The following is a 23,413-nucleotide window of genomic DNA, read 5'->3' on the forward strand; positions in this document are numbered from 1 at the left end:
AAATACTGTGTCTCCAATCTTCAGCTTTGAGTTCTTTTTTTTAATTATTATCAGTATGAGCCTTAAAAAAGCATCCTGCCAATCAGATTATATCAGTGGTTTGTAGGTTCTTATTCCAACTCTGCAGGTGTTAGATGATTAGTAAGGTGTTGATGAGAGATGAGGAACACCGAGCTGCTGTGGAGTTGGGGCCTCACTTTTTTGTCATTTACATCACAGATGAGATCTTTTACATGGCACACACAGGGCAGTAAACCCCAAAGAGACAGAGATGACACCAGGAAACAAAACATTTTCTCAGGATCTTGTTATAATGACAACGATTTCCATTCAAACAGACATTAGGAGTCACTACTCCTAAAGAACTAGTTACCTTTGCGTTGACCTCATGATTCCAACAATAAATGGAGGGTTTAACCCCCCCGAAACACTTTCTGCACATATGGAAGTAAGGTCAAATATGTGCTGATGAATTCAAAGATTTGCCAAATTCTCTTTCTTTCCTCACACAAAAACATATCAGTTTTTGTTCAAACTCTTAAAACAACCTATATTTTTTTTTTCTAGACTAGTGGCCTCTTGTGGTCGTGTGAATAAGGACAATTGTCCCCGAGCAGCAAAGGCTAATGTAGTGTAGCGTTGATTTTTTCATTAAAATGATAATTCTGTCTTGAAAAGATGTGCATGTAACTCTATAGGTAAAATAAAAAACATGTGGCACGACCAAGATAAACCGGGCACAGTGTCAATGCTAACAAGCAGGTATAATGTTTTGTAGTTAGGAGTGCTAACATGCTAACATCCGATAGTTAGCACTAGTGCAAAGTACAGTTGAGACTGATGGAGATGTTATTATTTCACGGGAATTCAGGTAGAAGCCAAGTCACGGTCAAATAAACATGTTGACCCGACGATGGCAGTTATCACAATTAATATCGTGAAGAGAATATGAATGTCTGCACCTTTTTCAAAAATGTACAATGCTAAGGTGGCTGCTTCTACTGTTGCAATTGACCACTTGAGATACTTTGTCGTGTTAACAAGATACTTGGTCCTTTGACATTATTACAAGATTCTTGAGATGTTAAAATTATTATTATTATACCAAAATACAATTGTATTTGTTTTGTAACTGGTGGTATTTCTGTGCTGCTCTGACCGATTCTTTGGGGCATGTTGTACTTGTGGCTACGCCTCAGAGCAGCTGTGCAGTGCAGCAGTAGTTTTCCATCCTCTGTGATTTACTGTTGGTTTGGTTTAAATCCCCGACAGTTTCACAGCAGGTCTTCCAGAGCTCAGGAAGTGAAGCGCTGAGGATGTGTACCACAGCAGCGCTCAGTGACAAGGATGCGTGGGTGGCAGTCACCCAAACCCTGTGAATTAGTTATAGTGCACTGTTACTCATCGTATTAAAAATTGCTAGAAGTCGTCACTGTATGAGCAATAAAGACGTTTCACTCTTTCATCTTTAATCGCGGTAAATCCTCTACCTAAGCTTGAGAAAACCCCTCACTCACTCATGCTCTGCTGCCTGCACTAAAAGATCCTCTGAGTCGGATGTTTCCTTCCCCTGATAATAAAAGCGAGCAGAAGTCCGGCTCTGCCCTCCTGTAATCTCTGTCTAAGTATAGGGCCCTCCATGAATCTGCACTGTGTGTCTATGTACACAAAAAAGCTTTTTCTATTTCTCTGTAAGCAATAATGACGTTGCTTTAAGAGGCTCTCTGAGGGTTTGTCTTCTGCTGATGGATGCGACGAGACGCAGTTGTCAGCCATTCTCGAAAGGTCACAGAGCATAACCGCTGAGTTCCTGAAGTCAATTTCCTATTCATTTTTCCCATAGAGGATAGGAGTATGAGTCACAATCTGCTGCTTCACACACTCCTACACCTCCTGCAAGAAGTCACCAGTCAGCCTGATTTCACCTCCTCGTGAAATATGACGTCACTGAGATCTAAACTTAATCATGCACGTTTGTGGAAAAAATGAATATGAAGTTTTCTTCGTGGTACAGGAGGCAGGACAGTTCAGTCGTATCGGCCTTCCTCTGCAGTTTGGACGTCCGTGTACATTTGAAATGATTGATTGGAGTTTTTGGAGCCGTGCACTCGTTTCAAATGTAGGTCTGAAGAGGTGATGGGACCGATGAGGGCTGTGATTTATTCAAGTCAACAGTCCGCTCCTTTTTGTTCTCCAGACGTGAAGACAAGCCGCATGATTGGCTCTTATTCAACATGCAGGATAGGTATATAAAACAAAAAAACAGTAAAACCCACGTTGAGTACCTGTGTTAACTGTGTTCCTGTAGTATATAAAAATGTGTGATGTAACTGGTGACTAATTATCATGTATATAAAGATTAGAACAAGTCTTTGGCTGATGCCTATTATTCCTTTGTCAGTTTGTTTTTTTCTCTTTATGTAAATTGGGACAACTGAGGGGGAGCGCTGTCAGAGGAATGTCTAACAGAGAGGTATTAAAGGTAATTTAACCAAAGTGTTCTATAAGTAGGTTTACACCGGGAAACAAGGAAATGGAAAACGACCCAATAAGTAGCACTATTAATGAGGAAAAATCATTAGCATGGTAAAGAAAACGTTTTTTATGACTGTGAGTCAAGAATACTCCTTATGACGTAGATGTTAATGTTTCCTTGCCAATTGATCAAGAGAAGACGAAAGATGCAAACCATTCGCGAAACTCAAAAACAGAAAGGTAAGGCTGCAGCATACAAAGATAAACGAGTGTAATTCTATTGAAAAGTTCTGTGGACTGATGAAAGACAAATCAAAATAACGGGAAGAGGAAAGTGTGAAGAAACAAAGGAGCAGCTCATGACCTAAAGCCACCGGTCAAACCTGGCGCTGGTTCTGTTGTGGTTCAGGTACGTTTGCGGGAGCGGAGGAATTTCATCGACTGGCTGAGTCAGTCACCTGATCACAATCCCACTGAGCAGCATCACACTGGAGCTCCTGAATCTATCTAAATTAAAGCTGAGACTTGTAGTATCGATCAGTTTCAATTGGAATTTATGTGCTGATGGTCAGAGCCACAAGAACAAAAAATACCTGTAACTATCAAATGCTTTTAAATCTGGACAGTTTGTCTTGTATTGACATGTTTATGGACAATGTACAATATGTACAAAACACTTTGTATGTTCCAGGCCTCTGCACTGAAGTTAATAACTGACTCATTATTTTTTCTCAAAAGGACAGTTTGATGAAATGATAACTGCTGGTGGTGGAAACTCAAATACTTTACCAGAGTATTTCCAATTTCTGATACTTTACACTGTGCTCTGTGACATTGCAGAGAGGAAAATACTTTTTACTCCACTACAATTTTCCACATAGCTGTAGTCAACAGTTCTGAAGGACACTCAATAGTGCGCATATCGCCACCAAGGCCCAACAGTCCCCAAATTTCACACACTTAAAGAGAACAGTCCCGTGCATGCTTCTTTTTTGTTGTCAAAACCCCTTCATTATTCCCAGGGGAAATGGTGAATATCAAAGAATGCCAGATCTCACAATGTTACAGTAAGTGAAAAAATATTCTTGGGATAGTATAATAACACAGAGTAGCAGGCTGTTCCATCTAATCTCTTAATTTCATCGAACAACAGTCAACACAGCGAGATTGGCCTTTTCACCACAAAAAAATGTTTAAACCCGTGACCGGTTTGTCTAGTGGAACTAATTGACCTCTCCTCTTATCTTAAACTATCTCAGAACTTCCTCAGATTCATCTTGTGACTCCTCTTGAGCCGCGGACGGGTCAGGCAGTCTCCGGGGAATGTTGGACAACACACATCAGGATTCACAGGAAGTGGAGATGTGTTTAGTCGTGCTGCAGGTGAATGATGGGAAACCTGAGCAGATTGTTTTGACAGCAGAGTGAAGAGCCAGGAGCTGTGCAGTGTGAGGAGCACTCTGATGCTGTAACAAGGCTTTTCAGGCGGAACAGTGCTGTCTGCCGTTATATAAACAGCTTTACAAAAGTGAGCAGTCCTCCACATTCTCTATAAAAAGACTCATCATTTCACCGCACTCGTAATCTGGCTTTATTTTCTCCATCCCAGTGGTTTTTGGCTTTGAGGAAAACAGGGCAATGAAATTCAGAGAAGGGAAAGAACTTGAGGGTTTGTCTTGAGCTTAGAAACAAGGCCCCATGTAATACGATGACAATGGGTCAGGACTCCAATTTATAAATTACTATTCAGTGTAATAATCTGATGCTAAATGAATATTCTACTCTACAATTAAATCAAGCCCTTTGTAGATCAGCATTGCCTGTATACAGTCATGGACACAGTAAAACACAACAGGGCTCAGGCCGCCCACCTGACTAAAAAACTGGTTGTGTCTATTTTTAGTAGATTCAAGTCTTATTCACAGTCTTATCATTTTGCCTTTAGGCATGACTAAGAAAACAAAACCGATGACCTACTTCTTGTGCATGCTGAGTGACATCCAGTCCCCTGGGACAACATTTAGATCCACATTAGGACAATATGAGACACCTCTTAATACATAAACAATTATAATCCAATAATGCAACGAAAACAATTCTAAAATGGCTGATTCTGTATGAGAGATTACTTTCACTCTTGTATTGAACTTTCAAATTTTTGCTTGAGTACAAACTTGAATGTAGGACTTTTATTTCATTATAACATACATACATATTGTATCAATTTTTCATATTGATCTGAGTTCTTACACCACTGTAGGAAACACGAGCAGTCACAGACAGGCTGGAAACAAACCCGTAGGATAGACAAACAGAAAACTAAGACGGATTATAACCACAACTGTAAACAACCACCATCCATCACTGACAGTTCACAGTTGCTCTGCTTCAAATATATTATTTAACCATGGAAATAACCAGAACCTCTAAAGATAAACCAGTTTAACTTTCATCTTGGGGAAACTAAGCACAGAAATTGCTTGAGGACAAATCTATATTAGAATTTGTTGCATTCGACATCCCTGTCACAACCTCACGTCATCTGTGATCAACGTGCAAAGTGATGTGAGATAGAAGAAAAGACAAAATGGTCATGTTCACGTTCGTAAAACATTTTATTTATTAGACAAAAAGAGAAATGTACACATTGAACAATGCACAGTACATCCTGTGAACATTCGCAACAAGAGCAGGGTTTGACACAACAAGCACAAATAAGAGAAAATCTGAACAAAAAAAAACTTGTAAACGTGGCTGCTGTTTCCAAATGCCTCCATCAAACTCGTGAGCAGCAGCAGTGATGGAGGAAAAGAGGAAATCACATCCTGAAATCACTGGACTGGAACTGTAGAAGTGAATTAAACCATCAAGCTTCATTGTTACGACCTTTTTCTCTCCACCCAGCCAATAAGGCCATGCACGTTAAAGCCGATGTACAGCAGGCAAGATATTTACAATGTAAACTAATGACTGAACAATATGTAAAGTCTTATCTTTTATCCAAAACAAAACAAGTGGCCTTCAAAATAAGATGTGGCTCAATGACGAGGACAGTGTCCCTTTCAGAACTTCAGAGTAAATCAACAAAGCGCACCTGGGTCTGTTAAACTTCTGTAACGTTCTCTCCAGATGGTGTTCACCGTTTGGCAGCAGCCTTCAACTTCTAATGTGTTTGCTCCATTTATTGAGAGTTTGGAAAAGAAGAAAAACCGGTGGAAGTGCGAGTTATCAGTGCAGAGAACGTGTTAAATATTTACATTATTAAATCTTTGCTTTCAACATCTGACAGCTACAAAAGGGACTTAAATGCACCGTAGATTCAACTTTAAGAGCAGATTATTTATGTTTCAAATAAATATGAATAACAAGGTGTGAAGAAACTCTTTGCTCTATTGATGTCTCATCGTGTAGATTGTTCTTGTGTAATTTGCTATGGTTTTAATATATCTATCCGAAATGTCCGACCTCTTCAGCAATATCATAAAACTAAATGGAATTTGATTGGTGTTGCTCACAGCACAGAAACATTTCCAGACGCAACCCAGAGAAAGAAGCATCAACACTTTCATTCAGGGTCTGACGTGTTTCCAATCTTATCTGTTGACAGTGTGTTCTGTGGATTCTCAACACTATGGAATACCTTTGTGAATAAAATATGACAGACATTTTTCACTCCTTGCTGACATTTTATACACCAAAGACTAACTTGCGAAAATAAGAAAAACATGAACTATTACTCACAAGTATCATTTGTTGCAGCCAAACACAAGTGTTGCTGTGCATTTTCAGCACTGAACTCAAACCAGGCACAGAGACATGTCTCAGTAGGAAAGACACTGGTGTTACTGTGTAATTCGAAGCTGAATGCTAACTTGGCTGCTTCAGTGTCACGGTCTTGGTATAATATATGCTAAGTCAATGACACTGGCATCGCTCCCTTAAAGGCATCAGAGCCACTGTTGGTTGCTAAGAGTTGTGCTGGTCCTACTGGGAAAGAGTCCTGTTCAAGGTATTTCTGCTTGGGTCAAAGGTTCCATCTGCACGAGCAGTACTGCTTAGTGCTAATCTACAGTCTGTGCAGACACAGATTGAACCAGGACATTGTTATGGCGCCTGTAGTATACTTCATAATTTCAGGCAAGAAAAGCAGTGCATCAGGTGTTTTAAAATCCACATGCTTCTGTGATCTTTCAGCCTTTTCAAATGTCAAACAGAGACAGACCGTCCTGTTATTACTGCTTTTCAGAGTGAGGACTGTTACATAAATATCCAGGAAAGGGAAAATGTTAAGGTTTACATCAGAAAAGGAAGTTCACCAACGTGGCTGAAGGACGTCGAGTAGGTGTTGAGACTGAAGAGCAGACTGAACTCAACAGATTCAATTTCCTATAGACAGGCTACAGTTAACTCACTTAAACCTCAGATTAATAAAAGCATTTATACACAGAAAAAGTGACAGATGTGTACTTAAAGTTAATAGAAGTGACTTAACGGCCTGTAGCCCAGGTTCAGGTTTGCAAAATAAAAGTATTAAGATAGAGCTGCAGGTTTTTAGAAATCCAGTCATTACACGGCTGTGCCAGGCATGTTTTCCTCAGATGCACTTACTGAAGATAGAATGAAAGAAGGGAAAGTGTGTACGTGTTTGAAAGTTGACGACCAAGAAATGCTGAGCAGTGAAGAGAGAAATATCATTATTTTAAGTGGCAAAATTGCGATGTTGGGGTTCTCTCTCTCTCTCTCTCTCTCTCGCTCTCTTTGTGTCTATGTGCATTTTCCTATGCAATCACACTGTATTAATGACATTGATATTATTCAACCATGTGAAGTTGATCAACCGCCCGTCTTTACCAAGGAATGCACGTTTTCTGGACGAACAGACGATCAAACAACCCATTGTTGAATTGTCATGAATTTTGAGTCCATGCATAACAAGCAGCTTCTCTACTCTACAAATCTGTGTACCAAGCTTGTGTGTTGTCCACGGCCATTGTTGCAAGACTGTGTGGCTACGGAGGATAAAGCAGCGGGGTGCCAGGTCGGACAGACTCAGAGGGAATCACCTGTCAGCAGGAAGACTCATGTCATCGGACATGAGCTGCTCTCCTGGAGGAAGGAGAAGAAGAAATAGCAAAGCAATGAACCCACAGTGAATTATCAGCCACTCTGTGGAGCTTGGTAACATCCGTTTGCTCAGTGAGAGCTTTAACATCACCGGTGCATAAAAACACCCGAGAAGTATAAAATCATAAAAAAGTTAAAAGATCAACTACAGAATTTAACCATTGGCCAAGGTGCAAAAGTGTAGCAATAAAAGGAAAATGTGACAAAAATAAATGGAAACAGACACAGTTCATTATTCATCCACTGAAGCTTTGGTTCCTCTCGAGAGACGAGAAACTGCTGCAGATGAAAACCATCAGATCAGATCTGAGGCCGTCTCCATTTCAATACATGAAAAAATGCTTCATGTATTAAATAAAATTCTATGTTTTCATCACATAATCCACATCATTTTATCCCTTTTAAGATGTGAGTGATGAAGCCTCGACCTCCACAGTGTTTGAATATAAACCCACTCAGTCAGCTGATCACAGCGAGGGAGAAAGTTATACAAAAAGATGTATTTTTGTGTTTTCGCTGTAGCATGTCACTGATTTGATATTAAAGTCTGATAGACTGTTTTTTGCCATGTGTTACAGCATCAGATGCAATGTTGGATATTTACCAGCTGCAACACCTGGGCTTTTATTGTTTTCAGCCTGTGCGTTTAAGTGGGTCATTGTTACAAAGACAACAACTGTATTAGGAACTGTCACAGCAGTTTTGTGCACAATGGCAGGTCTTTATATGTCTGGACAGATTGCATCAGCACTGTAAGCTGCACTAGATGGTCCGGTTTTGGGACCAAAACACAAAACTGACCATCTGTGGATCTTTGATAGATGAATAAAGATTTAAACTACATTTATCTTCTGAGACAACCTAAACACATGCAGAATGTGTTATCATGTACATTGGGAGTGTGTGTGTCACCTGTGCAGGGAGGAGTCTGGTTGTCGTAGCTCGAGTTGTTGCTCTGCAGCCCGTCGTCCTCACTGTCACTGTCACTGCTTGTTGCTGCCACCAGGACAGAGGGAGACTGATCTACAAACAGGGCGAGACAGGATGAGACCACCAAACCTGTCTATTATTATTACAGTGATCATTATTGAACACTTTTTTAAGTTAACTAATATGGCACTTGCACTAATTTTATTTTTAATATATTAGATCCTGAGGGTGGCAGAGGGTGAACAAACCTTCCTTTGACTGTGGCTGTGCCAATGGTCCCTCCAGCAAAGACTGATTTCCTGAGCTCTCAGATTCACAGTCCAACATTGCTGCCCTGTGGAGGGAGATAATGGAAGCATTGTAAGACAAGGGGCTTTCGCTGTTGCAGTTTTAGTAACAACTGCGGTGGCTAAATAGTGATATTATTCCTGAATGATGGGTCTGTGAGACTCACCCCAGGGTCCTGCTGCCACAGCTCTTGCTGGCAGTTAAGTAGCTTGGTCCTCCCAAAGAGAAGATATCATCTTTTGGCCCAGAGTTCCCATACAGCTGTGGCTCTACTGAGTACTGCTGCTTGGAGGTGGAGGCCGGCTCTGATGAGGAGCAGCCCTGAGACAAGCCGGGGCCCTGGGGGCCGTCAGCCTTCAGCACTCCTGGAAAAGAGACATGTTATAAGCAAGTCATGAACTATGTTTGAAAAGGTTTAGTTTGAGTAATACCATAGACACATGAGTCTGCAGGCTTACAGAGAACAAAAACACAACACAGTAGAAGGATTATACTATAAAAAAGCATTTATGGTTGGGAATATTTTGTTATAAATCTTAGATCGTAAAATAAACAGCAGAAATACAGCATTTACACTCAGAGGTAATCTACAGGGAATGTGAACAAATTGTTTCACCCCATCAATTCACATAGTTCACTGCTGCTTCCTTCTAATGAAACATTGAACAATTTATATGGTTTTAAATTAAGTTTACTCCTTCCTAAATGAATACAGCGAAATTAACTCTGATTTGAATCATATATAATAAATAATATAACCTTCTTGATAATAGACTAAAACCATATTTTCTCTGAGATTATGTTATCCTCAATTAATAATAATCATGGTATGGCTCACCAAAAGAATTATATAATGTCTATGTTGCCGATATGTCACCAAAAACGAAAACCTCTGTCCATGCAAGTTTAAATAGAAACACAAGTTAATAAATGACTGACCGTCTGCAGCTGCCAGTCCCTCTTTAGGATGCAGGCTGAGCTCTGTGGCGGCTTCTGCTCCTCTCAACTCCTTCTCCAGCTCCTCTGGACTCCTTCTCTTCACAACTAGAGAGCCACTGCTGTCCAGGACAGGAGAGAGAGATTTCCTGGCTGCGTACAGAAAAAAGAAACACACATGTACACAAAAATGTAATTACATGTCATCTCAGGTCGTGCTCCTGACCCACTAACTGTCAAATATCCTTTCAGTTAACTTTTAAAACAAAGACTGAGTGTTTTCTTTGTTTATTGCACTCTTGGTGTAGTAGCAGTTTAGCATCGTGGCACTACTCACCAGGGCGGCTGGGCCTGGACCGAGCAGCTGCTCTCCCCAGGAGGTCCAGCTCACTGGTCTTACGACAAGCTGACAGCTCTGAATCAGCGTGGTGAGAGGGAACCTCCTCCACACTGAAAGCCCCTGATGGGCCAGGCCTGGGCTCCACGGCCCCCCGAGCCTCCAGCCCTTGACTCTTGACTGACATTTTGCTGCGGACCTCTGCCATCTGAGCCTTGAGGCGAATCAGGACCCCCGAGTCTGGAGCTGATCGTCGGACCACCTGAGGCCGCCGCTCTCGCTCTTTCCTGGAGTGAGTGTGAGCTGGAAGAGACAGAAACCACAATGAGACGTCTTATTTATGTTCAATGAAATGTGGGTTTTAAAATATGTATAAAGTAGATTAAATGCACAGAACCTATTTTCCCCAAATACTCCCATTCTCATAGTACACTGCAGTTTTAGTCCCCGTCCTGATGACAGCATATAATGTAAAAGACTATATGAGAAGCGAAGATGGTGCTGGCGCTGCACAGAGCAACGCTCCTCTCCGTTATCCTCTACCACCCACATACTGTCCAGCAATAGAGTTTTAAATCTCATTACTATTTGACTATGATTCAGCTTGATCCACTTTGCTCATTCTTCAAATATTACTCAGCTCTATATTCCGTGTTCACTATTATGAAGATTAAATCGTCACAAAAAAAAGTCACAAAAATAAAATGTAAATACAATTAGTAAAATCATCCACCAGGGTGAGACACTGGAGAACTATTCTAAAAACAATGAACAACAAAAATATCGCTTCTACACAAACACTGAATCTGTTACACTGGGTTAATATCACATCTATGAATAAAAAACTTCAACTGACCCAATTGGGGCACTTTATACAGTTTGTCCCTCACTGAACAAAAAGAGAAACAAGGTGTTTAAACAAGGCATTAGTCCTTCAGGCAAGGCACAAAATCTCTCCGACATAAGAGAAACAAAATGGCATCTAAATATCTGGGAGGGTCTCAATCAATAAAATTGTAAATGTATACGTGTTTTCTCAAATGTTTTGGGTAGAGCAGGAAAAGCAAAGTCAACCTGTCTCTTAACCTCATTCAACTATAATTGCTGGGACATATCCAAAGGGACCTTGTGTGTAATCTGGTGTATTGATTCTCTGTTTAGCTGGAATGATCTGTTGTTAGTGAGCTGCGAGCTGTGTTTGCAGACCTTGGCTGTGGAGGAGAGACACAGGAGGCCGAGGCTGAAGGCCCCACAGAGACTCCACGCTGCTGCGCTCCTTCAGATCCAGCAGCTGGATCAGGATGACCGGGTCAATCTCCAGGAGGCTGCTACTGCCTGGCCCAACGGCACCACAAGCAGCAGCTCCGCTGCCACTGCGACCAGCAGCAGCACTGCGGTGTAAGGAAGGTGCACTAGAGCTGGATCCACCTGTAAGCAAGAGTTTTCACATATGGTTAATATGGACAAAGACTTTTCTTACTGCCAAAGTTATGGCTTTGATCAAACTAAAATTACAAACTTAAAAATCCAGGACAATGGAAATAATTATGAAAGTATATATAGAAATATATGTTCATTTTGATTTGTCTTAAAATCAAGATCATTAGTACTATCTAACTATTCCATCGGTTTTGGACTTTTCTTAATGAAATTAACCATCTAATTTTATTTTGGCCAAAATTAGGTCATAATTTGTCTATCCTCAACTCTCCTCCCCAACAGAAACGACACGCACGCACACACGCACACGCACACACACGGTGTTTCTATCTATATCAGCACACTGTGAGGGGCCAGTGCTTCAACAATGACTCATCCTCTTTAGGCCTTTCAACATCAACAGAGTCAAACACAGTGATAGTGGTTGAGCAGCTCCTTCACTATGTGCTGGTTATGCAGTCGGCGATAACACAAATAGATTTGATTGTGTAAATTACCAAATAGTCACTGAGGCTTTTATTTCCCTAAACTGAAGACTGAACAACGTCTTTATCTCCGGTGGTAAAGTCAATATTTGATGGCTCCAGATTTACACAAGTAATTTTTCAGAAATGTCAACTTTAACAGATTAGAACAGAAAAATAAATGTAAAACAACATTGCCTTCAACTGGTTGTTTTGAGCCCAAATGTAGGTGGACAGACAGCTTTGTCTTTGAGACGCTTAAGAAAACTATTGTGCTGTCACACATGGAGGCGCTATACAAATCCCTTTTCATTCGATACTCCAAAAGAGACAAAGACACGGACATTGGATACAAAAGGAGATCTGTTGACTCCACATGTGCAGTCACAATGTGGTCATACATTCTGAGATGCTTGCAACAAGATGGTGCAGATCCTCAGGAGCAGATGTGAAAAGTATAATTTAGGTTTGATTCCTTTGATCCAAAGCAAAGTTTCAACCACGTTTTATTGAATTATGTTGCAAGTCACACACAATATCTGCTGACACACAAACAAATAGATCTCAGATCGTCTTTGCAGAGTTAAACAAAGAAACATATTGTGACAAAAGGAAAGTAAAACTGAAGTGTGGGATTTACATACTGAATTTACCTGTGGCTCCAGCCAAGTCATCAGGAAGTTCTCCTTCTTCTGTTTCCAGGTTCCCAATGAAGTCTACATCATTCTCCCCAGACCTGTGCAAACATATACAAACAAAAATGTTTTCAGTAATCAATGCACATATAAAAATAAAAATAACTAACTTCCACACCGCTCTACATCAAGGGAGTGAAAGGAATTCGACTCACATGGTCTCCTCATCTATGTCGTTCTCCTCCGTGTTGCTTGTGGCTGTGGAGCTCCCTGAGGTGCTGCTGCCATCCAGTGGGTTCACCTCCTCCTCCGTCAGACAGTCCACCTCCAAGTCACCGTCCGACAGCTCCTGAACAACAGAGTCACACCGTCATTACACAGAGCTCAGGGCTTGTGTTTTCTTCAGTCCAAAATCTAACATGGCCTTACTTTAAATGTCAACAATTTACTTTAACAGGGAAACATACAAAAGACAAAACATAGGAGGTGGGTGAGCAAAAAGAAAGTATTTCACTCCGTCAAATAATTTGATATTCCATCCTTACATTAGAATCATCCTGCTGCGTCCTCTCCTCCTCTTCACATTTTTGTGATTTTGTGTTGGACAACATGGTCTGGATATCATCGTCGCTCTTCACTGAGCGAGGGTCTTTTTCAGAGGTTGTGGTGCCTGAAGCCATCCTCATGTCAGGGGGGGACGAGCTGCGTGACGTTTGACGGCGAAACAGCTCTATGGCCAGCCTCTGAAATCAGATATATGAATGAGATTAATGAAACACTAATTTTTCATAAACAAACAGGTGTATGCACAGTTTGGGCTTTGTAATCCTGGGAAGTGAAAACAGTGATAAAATAATCAATTAGCAAATTCATTGTCTTAAAGGGTTGGTATCTTCCCTCTTGCTCTAGTGTCTGACAAAAGCATTTACATTGTGTAGCATCTTTTTAAAAGTTTTCAATTAAGTTATCTTATGTTTATAATGATAAATGAATATGAATGAATAGATGTCTGTGCATCATTTCATATGCATCTCAAGTGTAAAATGACATATGAAACTTTGGAATCTGCAGGTGCAGGTCGATATGGTTTAAGGGTTGTATCCCAAACTTCACAAAGCTGCTGTTACTTGGAAATTTACAATCTTGACTGATTTGTAACACAAATACAAACAACAAAACACAACAGTACCTCTTTAAGGTTGTTGATCTGCTGGATATAGCCGTTCTGGGCCGACTCCAGTTGGCTGATGTACCAGTACTGATCTCTGCACTTCTGGAAGAACGTTGGTGAGCGAACCTGGTAGCTGTGCAGCACACAGATAAAAACTGATCACATTCTGTTACCCTGTTGTAATATCTGAGTGCTGGTGCAGGTGAGCAATGAGCTGCAGAATGATGATAATGTGAGTGTTTGTGCATGAGCGCACCAGAGGACCAGTGTGTCCGTCTGCATGTTCAGGTAGCCCTCGCTGGCCAGAAGGTCCAGTCTGAAGAAGCGGTTGTAGCCCCAGCATTCACCAACCTCAAAGTCTGAGGCAAACTCCCGAATTATGTTTTTGGTTGGGTCGTTGGAGGCCTGATGGACCATCTCCACTCGATACTCATACCTGCACAGAATCAAGGTAACATCACTAATCAGGAAAATACACATCAAGAAACGTGAGACAGGATTTCAGAAGTAGTTGGGCCATTGAAAGACTGAAATCCACAAATAACAAAAGGTTGTAAATGCATTTTACAACCCTTGTTGTGCCATTTGAAATTAAGAAAACAAACAGCACAGCGTGGTTCCTGCCTTCCAATTGTAAAACAATGCATAAGATCATTTTATATAGACTTTGATTTATATCAGCAAGGCTTTTTGCCTCTAGACTCCCTCAGGACTTGAGATGTATTCAGACAGTTATTTCATTTAAAAGCAGCCTCAACAATCCCCTATTTCTGTTGCCAACAACTAATGAATATTGCAGAATTATTAAATTCATACTTTAGGTGTGCTTTCTAGCTACGATAATGTAACCACAGGTTTAACCTTAGAGAAAAGTTAAAAACATGGAAAAAATTGTGCAGAGGAACATGAGGATAGAGAGAAAGAAAACAAAGAACGTATATAGTGAAATAATGTATACTTTGATGTTTCAGGGAGTCCAGCAGACAGTTCCAAGAATACAGACAGGTAGTTTCCACGGACCACACCATTACCATCCTGAGGAAACACATATTAATAGTTACTAACAGAGACACATGCATTGATTTACTGTTACATCATGGAGTTACTAGCAAACTATAACAAGTTAATAATTCAGCTTTCTAGGTTATGGTATGTTCATTTTGTTACAGTTGTTGGACAGCGAAAAAACAGGCTGTTTCCCTGTTCCCAGTCTTTATGTTTAGCTAACATGCTTCTGGCTGTAGCCTCTTATTTAATGACAGATGTAAGGGTGGTATTGATCGTCACAATTTGGAGCAGTAGCTAGATGCTTTATTTCCCAAATCAACATTTGGGGAAAATACTTTTCTTTTTCATATTTCTTTATAAGGGAAAAATACTGATAGAGGAAACTGTTTCACACTCACTGGGTAAACTTTGAGTCTCCAGCAGAGTCCAGATATCTGTAGAGGCGGGCTGTACACTGGGTCCGCCCGCTGCCTCAGGGTGCTACAAACATACAAAAAACACACACATCATTCAAACTCATACTCATAACCATGACCAACAGGGGTTCTGCCGGAGTTCTCCAGGTTAAACAAGTTCTTCAAACTGGTACAGTGGCGGGTGGGACCACTTAGTGGGAGTACTACGCATCCTCATAATCTTCATCCACAACCACCACACACAACTGACTTTATTAATATTCATTTCAGATAAACACAGCCCTAAACAAAGACAGTTTGTGCTGTAACTACAGCTGCTACTGTCTGGTTAACTACCTTCAAGGTATCCTGCACTAAAGCATACAATGTCTGTTAAATACATGTAACTAATATAAATAGTAATGAATGGTGAAACTAGTGCAGCAGATTTCCACAAAGCTGAATAATATATTATCAACAAAAATAATAGTAAGCCCAAAAAACAGACATGGAATTAGTCTTGTATAGTGAAAGGATGTAGAACAAGTGTAGACAAATGGTTTACAGGAACGTGATCCACCTATGTTTAAAGACACAGAAGCGGCATAAAAATCGGTCTATTTCCAACACTATCAGACAACTCTAAAAATGTTGTTTTGAAGATAGAAGGAGCTGTCTGAATCAATTCTTACATTATTTACTACTACGTACACAACTGAAAACAAGTCTATTTTATACTTATATTATTGTCGCAGCATATTTGTCTAAATACAGCCTAAGAGAGAATTTACCTGAAGTTGACGAGAACAAAAGTGCTGGAGTCATAGGCAGGAACCAGCTCACTGAAAGCACACAGAGGAAGGACAATTACACACAAGGCAAGACCGATAAACAATGGAATAAATTGTTGATGATAATTTTAATTAAATGCAATCATGGCCATGATATGTTGTGACACCCGTCCCTACAGCTGAGCAGATCACCTGGTGAAGTCTGGAGGGACCGGCGTGGTGACGAAGGACTGCATGGGTTTCCGATGGACCTGCTGGAACATGAGCAGGATCTCTGGGCTCTTGGAGATGAGTTCACTTTTGCTGCAGGAGTGAAGCTGTTCCAAAACACAAACAGCAAAAATATGATGTTGTAGCCACTGACACACAGCTCAGACATCAACAATGGTGGTGTTTCAGTCTAGAAATAGGCTGGCACACTTTTCAGTATTAGCATGGATTAAACAAACATGTTTCAATGTGTAAGTTAGCCTCAGAATGCATCATCTATCAATTTTGACCAAAATGTCTTTATCACACAACACACAAAGCAACAATATGCAATGCAGCCAATTGAAAGGGAGCTTTGAGCTGCTGCAGACAACAGACCTGATGCTCCACCTCCTGCAGCAGAGACTCCAGCAGCTCGGTCTCCTGGGTCAAGGACGTCTTCTGGCCTGGTGGGGAGGAGCACATTTCTATTTTCAGTCTACTTGTGTTGAATGTCGGCCCTGATGGAGGATGGTGAGTGTGAGTGGGTGGGTGAGTATGCAGGTTGTGTGTGTGTGAGCACTGAGTGCATGCACCCACTCAGTACAGATAAATATTTCAAATGGACATTACCCAAGGCTATAAAAGGCACCTCTCTGTGCGCTGAGCAGGGAGCCTCCATACGATGTTAGGTCAGGTCTCAACCTTTAGACACACTTTAGTGCCAGTTATGGTGTCTCGCACCAACAATAGATCCTTTCAGACATGAGATATACAACATTCATGGTTTCATCTATATATTAACTGATGGCTTTTATTACTGTGGTCAGACAAGGTTTTTTTAGTAGCTCTTTTGCTATGGTTTCATCACAAAAGGGATTTTTTGCTTGATTTTACATCTACCTACAAGCTGCAATTGTATCTTGTAAACCCAGAATCCACACAGCTGTGTTGATTCTGGGTTTACAAGATACAAGACAGACAAGACAGTGCTGTATCCTGAAGTCTTACCCATGAGGGTGATGAGTTTGTTCTTCAGCTGGTTGTCCAGACGAGCGATCATCATTTCCACAGCGTTTCGGATTTCTCTCACTCTCTCATCCTTTGCTCCCCTGACAGCCTCTACATTCCTCTCCTGAAACGCACATACGCATTTAACTGTATTTCACAGATATCTGGTCTCAACTTTTAACTCCTGAAGTGTTACTTATTAATCAGTAACACATTCAAAAATATTGTATGTTCTGTCTTTTGATGCCAACCTAAATGAGGTGATAGTTCGATATGCGATACTATACTGCCTTGGTGACCATCGGCTTGGTGACACACAAAGAAATCTCACAAAAGAAAGTTAGAGAGTTCTAGGATAAGAAAAGAGACATCATATGGCGTGGGGTCCATTGTATCAGAGGGTGCACCAATGGAAAACCAATTCTGTGTCCAGAAAGGACAGACTTCATCCTCGGAGGAAGGTGAATGTACCGGGTAAATCTCCTTGCCATTTAATTTGACATTTCGTGTGAAAAAGAGCAGTCCTCACCACTTCCTGCACCAGACTGATAAGCTCCATGAGGCGGCGGCGGAGTTTGGCAACCTCATCTTTCACTTTGGTCACATGCTGCTCGTAGATCTCCACCAGAGGCTTGAAGGTGTGGCCACCGTGCTGGGTAAAAGAAAAATAATAGTTCATTTCGGATTCATGTTTTAATGAGATTATTTTCCACTTCAGACTTTTTATGATCAAAACATCAATCTACTGATTGAAAAAATATTTAGCAGACAATAGAAAATGCAGCCTTACTTTTACTTTGTGGAAGATTGATAATGTAAATAATTATGGTGATTATTATGTGCTCGTGACTTGTGCATGCAAACTAAATCTAAAAACAAAGCCGTGGAACTTTACCATGCCTCCCCACAGAGCACACTGGTGACAGATGCATTTCTTACAGGTCCAGCAGAAGACACTTAGCTTCTCATGGTGGTTCTCACATCTGCAGGAATCCAACAACAGTATCATCAGACAGAGAGAAAAGGCTCTTCTGGAAACTTTTAAATTGTCAACACTCTAATTGTCAGCCGGTTTAAATTCACTGCTACCGTCCTCAGATGAAACCGGAATTCCATTAGAGCTGCCGGGACTTCTTTATTTTCAGCAGAGGAGCAATGTATTTCAAATGAAGTGACATTAAAAGTAACAGTTTTCTAATAATGCAGAAAATTATTTACATGAAAAAAACAAAACTACCGCAGGTTTGTTCAAAAAACAGTTGTATGGAAAGAGTTTCCTGGCAGGATGTGATACATGTGGCCAGGATATAATAATACAAAAATCATAGGAAGTAATCCTTGAACCCTAATAAACATATGAGTGGAGGGTAGGAAAGGCAGTGAAAGAGCAGTAGGAGGCGCTCACCTGTCCTTGTCATTGTCTTCATGCTTGGTGAGGTTGCAGAGCTGCAGGGTGTCCAGCTGCTGGGTGACCTCCTCCGCCCAGCGACAGTTGACCAGCTCCCTCAGCTGGAGCGGAGCACTGTGTGGAGAACAACACGCACACATATTAATATACGTTACCTCAAAGCAAACACCTTATAACAAGACAATAATCAAAAGACTCTGGTGGATGTGTGTGGAGGGTGGATGATAAATGGTGTGTTATGTGTGTGCCCATTAAGTCCATAAAAAATAGAAACAGTGTTTATAGTGAAAACATGTCTGTAACATTTCTGTTCAGTTTGAATATTGACAGTGTGTAGGTTTCTGATGTGTGTTAGCAGGGGCTTACCGACAGTGAGGACACTGGGCTCTCTGCTCTGTCAACCATCGCTTTGAAAGGAGAAATGTCAAATAAGAATAATCTTATCAAAATACAATCAATGCAAAAGTGCTCCAATGGTAAACCAACATGATTTTGTTTAAATATATAACTGACAATAATGTCTGTGGAGATTTTCAGTCATCCGGTATATCCAACCAAACGTGGTAGAGTTTCTTGAAGATGTTTCCACTCTCATCCAAGAGGCTCGATCAGTTCTGACTGGGAGTCCCAGGTAACTTGTAGTGTCATCAGAAGTCATTGAGGTTATCCGAGACTCTGTGAGTCATGTGTACTAAGGTGTGAATTGTAGTGAAACTTCCAGGTAATGGAAGTAAATGGTAATGGTAAATGGATTTGTATTTATATAGCGCTTTTCTAGTCTGATGATGACCACTCAAAGCGCTTTACAGTACAGTTTCACATTCACCCACACATTCATACAGTGCATCTACTTGCAGCACTTTGTTATTCTATGGGGGGCCATTCAGGGTTCAGCATCCTGCCCAAGGACACTTCGGCATGCAGATGGTTCAGACTGGGGATCGAACCGCCGACCTTTAGGTTGGAGGACGACCACTCTACCCCTCAGCCACAGCCGCCCCTGTCAGGACTGCATGTGGCTGATAGGAAGTGTCCTGAACCTCCTCCGCTGTTCAGAGATGGTTTCTCTAGTTTGAAGTAGATGGCTTCCTTCACTCCTTTTTCACACCATATGTCTTCCCTGGCCAAAATATGGAAATTGTTGTCTTCAAATGAATGTCCCTTGTCCTTCAGATGTAGGTGGACTGCGGAGTCCTCACCTGAGCAGTTGGCTCTCCTGTGCTGTGCCATGGGTTTGTGAAAGGGTTGTGTAGTTTCCCTAATGTACAGATCTGTGCATAGATTCCTTACTACATTCAACTGCATATACATCATCACCCTGCTTATGTCTGGGTGTGGAGATGGACCAGTTTCTGCCTCAGTGTGTTGGTGAGCCTGAAATGTACTGGGATGTGGTGTCTGTTGAAAATCCTTTTGAGTTTTTCAGATGCTCCAGCAACATAAAGATCACAACGTTGTCCCTTTGATCCTTCTTTTCCTCCTTTTATGTTTGTTCTTTCTCTTTGTTGTCTGACCTTGTTGGTACAAACTGAGCCCAATGGTGCAGGGTTCTGATAAGTTTATGCTTCAGTGGTTGGTGTGAGTCAAAAAGTAAATATTGATCTGTGAGCATAGCTTTTTCTATATACCTCAATGTTGAGTTCAACGACTCAACGATGCACAAACGACACTCAACGAATCCAACAGGACCAGGTCCAGCTCCTCAGGTAACCTCGTCGACTCCTTATGACACTACAGGTTAAATACCGGGGGCTCCCAGCAGTCGGTTAGAACTGAAGAAGCCTCTTGGATGAGAGGTGAAACATCTCCAAAAAACTAAAACAATTCCAGTTAACAGACAAGAAATGTTACTTATACATCTTTATGCACAAATAACCAATAATGTGTCTTGAAGGTTCAGTGTGCAAGATTTAGGTGAAAGGGATCTTTGGCAGCCATTGAGCAATGTAATGTAAAATATCCAAGTGATGTTTGCACTAGTCTATTTCATCTAAAATTGTACCAATTGTTGTTTTCTTTACCCTAGAATGGGCCGTTTATATTCAAATAATTCATATTCAAATCGTGAGCGGGTCCTCCCTACAGAGGACTCCATGTTTTTTACAGTAGCACAGACTGGACAAAGTAAACACCTTTTTTTTTAACCACAGGTTCCCTTTCATGTTTAGAAGGAGAGGGTTAGGTGAGGCTTACTCAGCTGCAACATGCAACTTCCACCACCAGATGTCACTAAATTCTACACACTGAATCTTTAATACCAGACTTCACTACTAACAGCAGAACGTGTGATGAAAACATCTCTTGTGACTTACTCGTATGCAGCTGAAGCAGCACAGTTTGGAGCAATGTGGGCAGAGCCGAGCATCTCTCAGTTTCTCCATGCAGATGAAGCAGCGAAACACCTCAGCGATGCTCTGCACACGGACAGAAAATGCAGCGTTTCCAATTAATTATCTAGAGTGTGGCCACCCACCATAATAATGTATAGTATATTGACTTTGCTAAAACTAATGTGTTGTCAATGTAGTGGTTCCGAACCATCTGCAACTGTTGTCGTTTCGTTATCATACACACACACACTATGTGTTTGTATTAAATGGCTGCAGGACTATCAGGTTGCAGCTCAACCAGCCAAGTACTGTTCAGCCTTCAGACTGTTACCAGCTGGGCTGCTGGCCAAGCGTTAGTATTAAACATTCATGCAGTGAAAACGTAGGATCTCCAGCTGCAGGACCTTTATGTGTGCGACACTTACCTCAACACTTTGTTCATCCATTTCAGTCAGTTTGAAGTGTCTTGATCTCAGGAAAAAAAAACTAAGAAGCCGTAGCCAGTGGTCTAAGAAGAAAAGTATAATTTGTATTAGTAAGTTTCAAAAAAGCTCCAAATGAGGTATTTGATAAATCTTATTCTGTCTGACTATCAATTCAAATTTGAAATAGCTTTGACTCACTATAACACACATGTACACGAGGAAATGCACATGTTCAAGCTGCAGACCAACTAATCAATACACCAATTAATCGCTTTAGCAGTGAGGTGGACATGTTTGCTTTGAAAACCCACACTATTTACATGACCCCTGCTGTAAAACACAGATATCACTGAAACCCAGTATCCACGGGCTGAGGGTGTGAACATCGGCGCTAGCTTGTGTGGTCAGAGAGCAGGAAGAGGCCCAGCATCAGCACACACACGGACACACAACCTGTCGGGACCCGAGCTCATCCATGTGCGGGTTCTCTTCCTAATAACAAACATTAGCATTAAGTAAACATGTAGATAGAACAGCTCGCTAGCTAACTGGCATTAGCAAGGTGGTTCACTCACCTTCTCAGCCTCGTCTGCCACACCTGGGGAGGAACAGGGGGCTACATTACATGTTGTGAATGTTAGCAAACATAGAAGGCTTCGTCTCCGCTGGTTTATCCACATTAAGCTACTTAAATAAAGTTGTGTGATAAGACAGAACTGGGATAAACTGTGGACATTACGAGTTTTATCGTCCTGTATCGAGGATGTAGAGGCTGCTCTGAAGCTGTCTGTCCCCTAGCAATAACCAATCAGACGCCTCCTGTTCTTCTTCTGTGGACTCTTCCGCGTCTGCCAGACACACGAAGGGGATTTGGCGCCACCGTGTGTAGTGGCAGCCGCAGAGCAGGTTATATATACCCACCTGAAGATGATCGATTAGTTTATCAGCAGAAAAGGAATCGGTGGCGAGTTTAATAGGTGATTAATGACATCGCTAATTTTAAATACAAAAAGAACGACATTAGAATAACTGCTCCCATCTTCTCAACAAAGGTGAATATTTACTATTTTCCTCACATTTATAAGGATGTAAACTCGACAGGACTTCTTCTGACTGTGAGCTAAACATGGAGAATATGCTAACTTTGACTTCAGGGGGAAGTTCATCGGTTATTGAAGCAAACAATGGTCAGATGTAATGATAATGAAAATAACTGCTGCACTAACATTGCCTGAGGTATTTGGAGATAAAAAAAAGAAGCCGTTACTTGAACAAAGTATAAAGTCAAAGTAAAGATATTCATTTATTCATATTTATATAAATATATAAACACCTCGGGCAAATCTCCTATGAGACTGTTGGAAAGTAAATATGACTATTACTCACACCCGTAACCGTATTTTAACGATACTTTTCATAGTTGTACTCACTCCTCTAACAGAAAAACTAACAACCAATAACCTTTGTGATCTTATTTTCCATCATAAATGTTTATTACCTTTAGTTTTACTTCATTTGATTCGGTTTAAAAAACTCTAATAAGCATAAAACACAATGTAGTAAAAGTAGCTCCACTTTAGCCAGCAGAGCATTATAACGATACTAATAATGATTCATATTAAATACAGTAATTATAATAATTATGCTTATTTCCCTATAAAGCTTTGGTTTGTAGAATGTCCATGTCCATTGAAACTGCTGAGACAATTTGTTAATTCAAAAATAATTAATCTGTAACAATTCTGAAAACAAATGTGTATGTTTACACCCTCATACTATTTATCTTTATTAAATTTAATTTCAGAGTTATTAAACTTAATTTCATGTGAACTTCTAAGTGCACGTCATTATGATGTCAGGGAACAAATGCGCTAAGCTGCGAACCTTGAAGATAGGAGTTTTATTAATGCAAGAAAAAGAAAATTTATTCGTTATTGGTAAAAGACCAAAGATAAAAAGTATTGCCATTTTCACCTAATGTTCTGAGATGGGTAAAATTTGTGTCTTTTGTCTTAATGTCTAAATATCAGTTGACACCTGGTTCTCTTCTTCACTA

The 23,413-nt window shown here is 40.8% G+C and overlaps 1 protein-coding gene across 3 annotated transcripts; it reads right to left on the bottom strand.

The window, feature by feature from the left end:
- Positions 1 to 5,071: 5,071 nt before the first annotated feature.
- trim37 (tripartite motif containing 37) lies at positions 5,072 to 22,140 on the bottom strand. Of its 3 annotated transcripts, none has more exons than XM_061086107.1 (26): positions 21,933 to 22,140; positions 21,669 to 21,849; positions 21,358 to 21,440; positions 20,915 to 21,016; positions 18,969 to 19,009; positions 18,600 to 18,716; positions 18,090 to 18,177; positions 17,724 to 17,846; positions 17,195 to 17,318; positions 16,583 to 16,650; positions 16,187 to 16,311; positions 15,995 to 16,045; positions 15,207 to 15,288; positions 14,759 to 14,835; positions 14,057 to 14,236; positions 13,819 to 13,933; positions 13,175 to 13,372; positions 12,845 to 12,978; positions 12,639 to 12,730; positions 11,297 to 11,518; positions 10,091 to 10,393; positions 9,757 to 9,906; positions 8,984 to 9,182; positions 8,778 to 8,863; positions 8,512 to 8,622; positions 5,072 to 7,581 (listed from the first exon to the last, which is right to left on the bottom strand). In XM_061086107.1, the coding sequence occupies exons 3-26, from the start codon at positions 21,376 to 21,378 to the stop codon at positions 7,535 to 7,537; spliced, it is 2,856 nt and encodes a 951-aa protein (XP_060942090.1). In that variant the 5' UTR covers positions 21,379 to 21,440; positions 21,669 to 21,849; positions 21,933 to 22,140; the 3' UTR covers positions 5,072 to 7,534. The 3 variants fall into 3 exon arrangements, with proteins under 3 accessions (XP_060942090.1, XP_060942093.1, XP_060942091.1); XM_061086110.1 differs by having other exon boundaries at positions 12,648 to 12,730; positions 21,556 to 21,849; XM_061086108.1 differs by lacking the exon at positions 21,669 to 21,849.
- Positions 22,141 to 23,413: the final 1,273 nt, after the last annotated feature.

This window comes from Limanda limanda, chromosome 14 (genome assembly GCF_963576545.1).
Source record: "Limanda limanda chromosome 14, fLimLim1.1, whole genome shotgun sequence".
Taxonomy (NCBI): Eukaryota; Metazoa; Chordata; class Actinopteri; order Pleuronectiformes; family Pleuronectidae; genus Limanda; species Limanda limanda.

Excerpts from the sequence above, each read along its gene's own strand:
- trim37 (XM_061086108.1), bottom strand. The coding sequence starts at position 21,378 with ATGGATGAACAAAGTGTTGAG. Across the intron at positions 18,178-18,599 it reads GAAGACAATGACAAGGACAG|ATGTGAGAACCACCATGAGA; the intron begins GTGAGCGCCTCC and ends GGATTCCTGCAG. Across the intron at positions 14,836-15,206 it reads GGAGACTCAAAGTTTACCCA|GATGGTAATGGTGTGGTCCG; the intron begins GTGAGTGTGAAA and ends GTGTTTCCTCAG.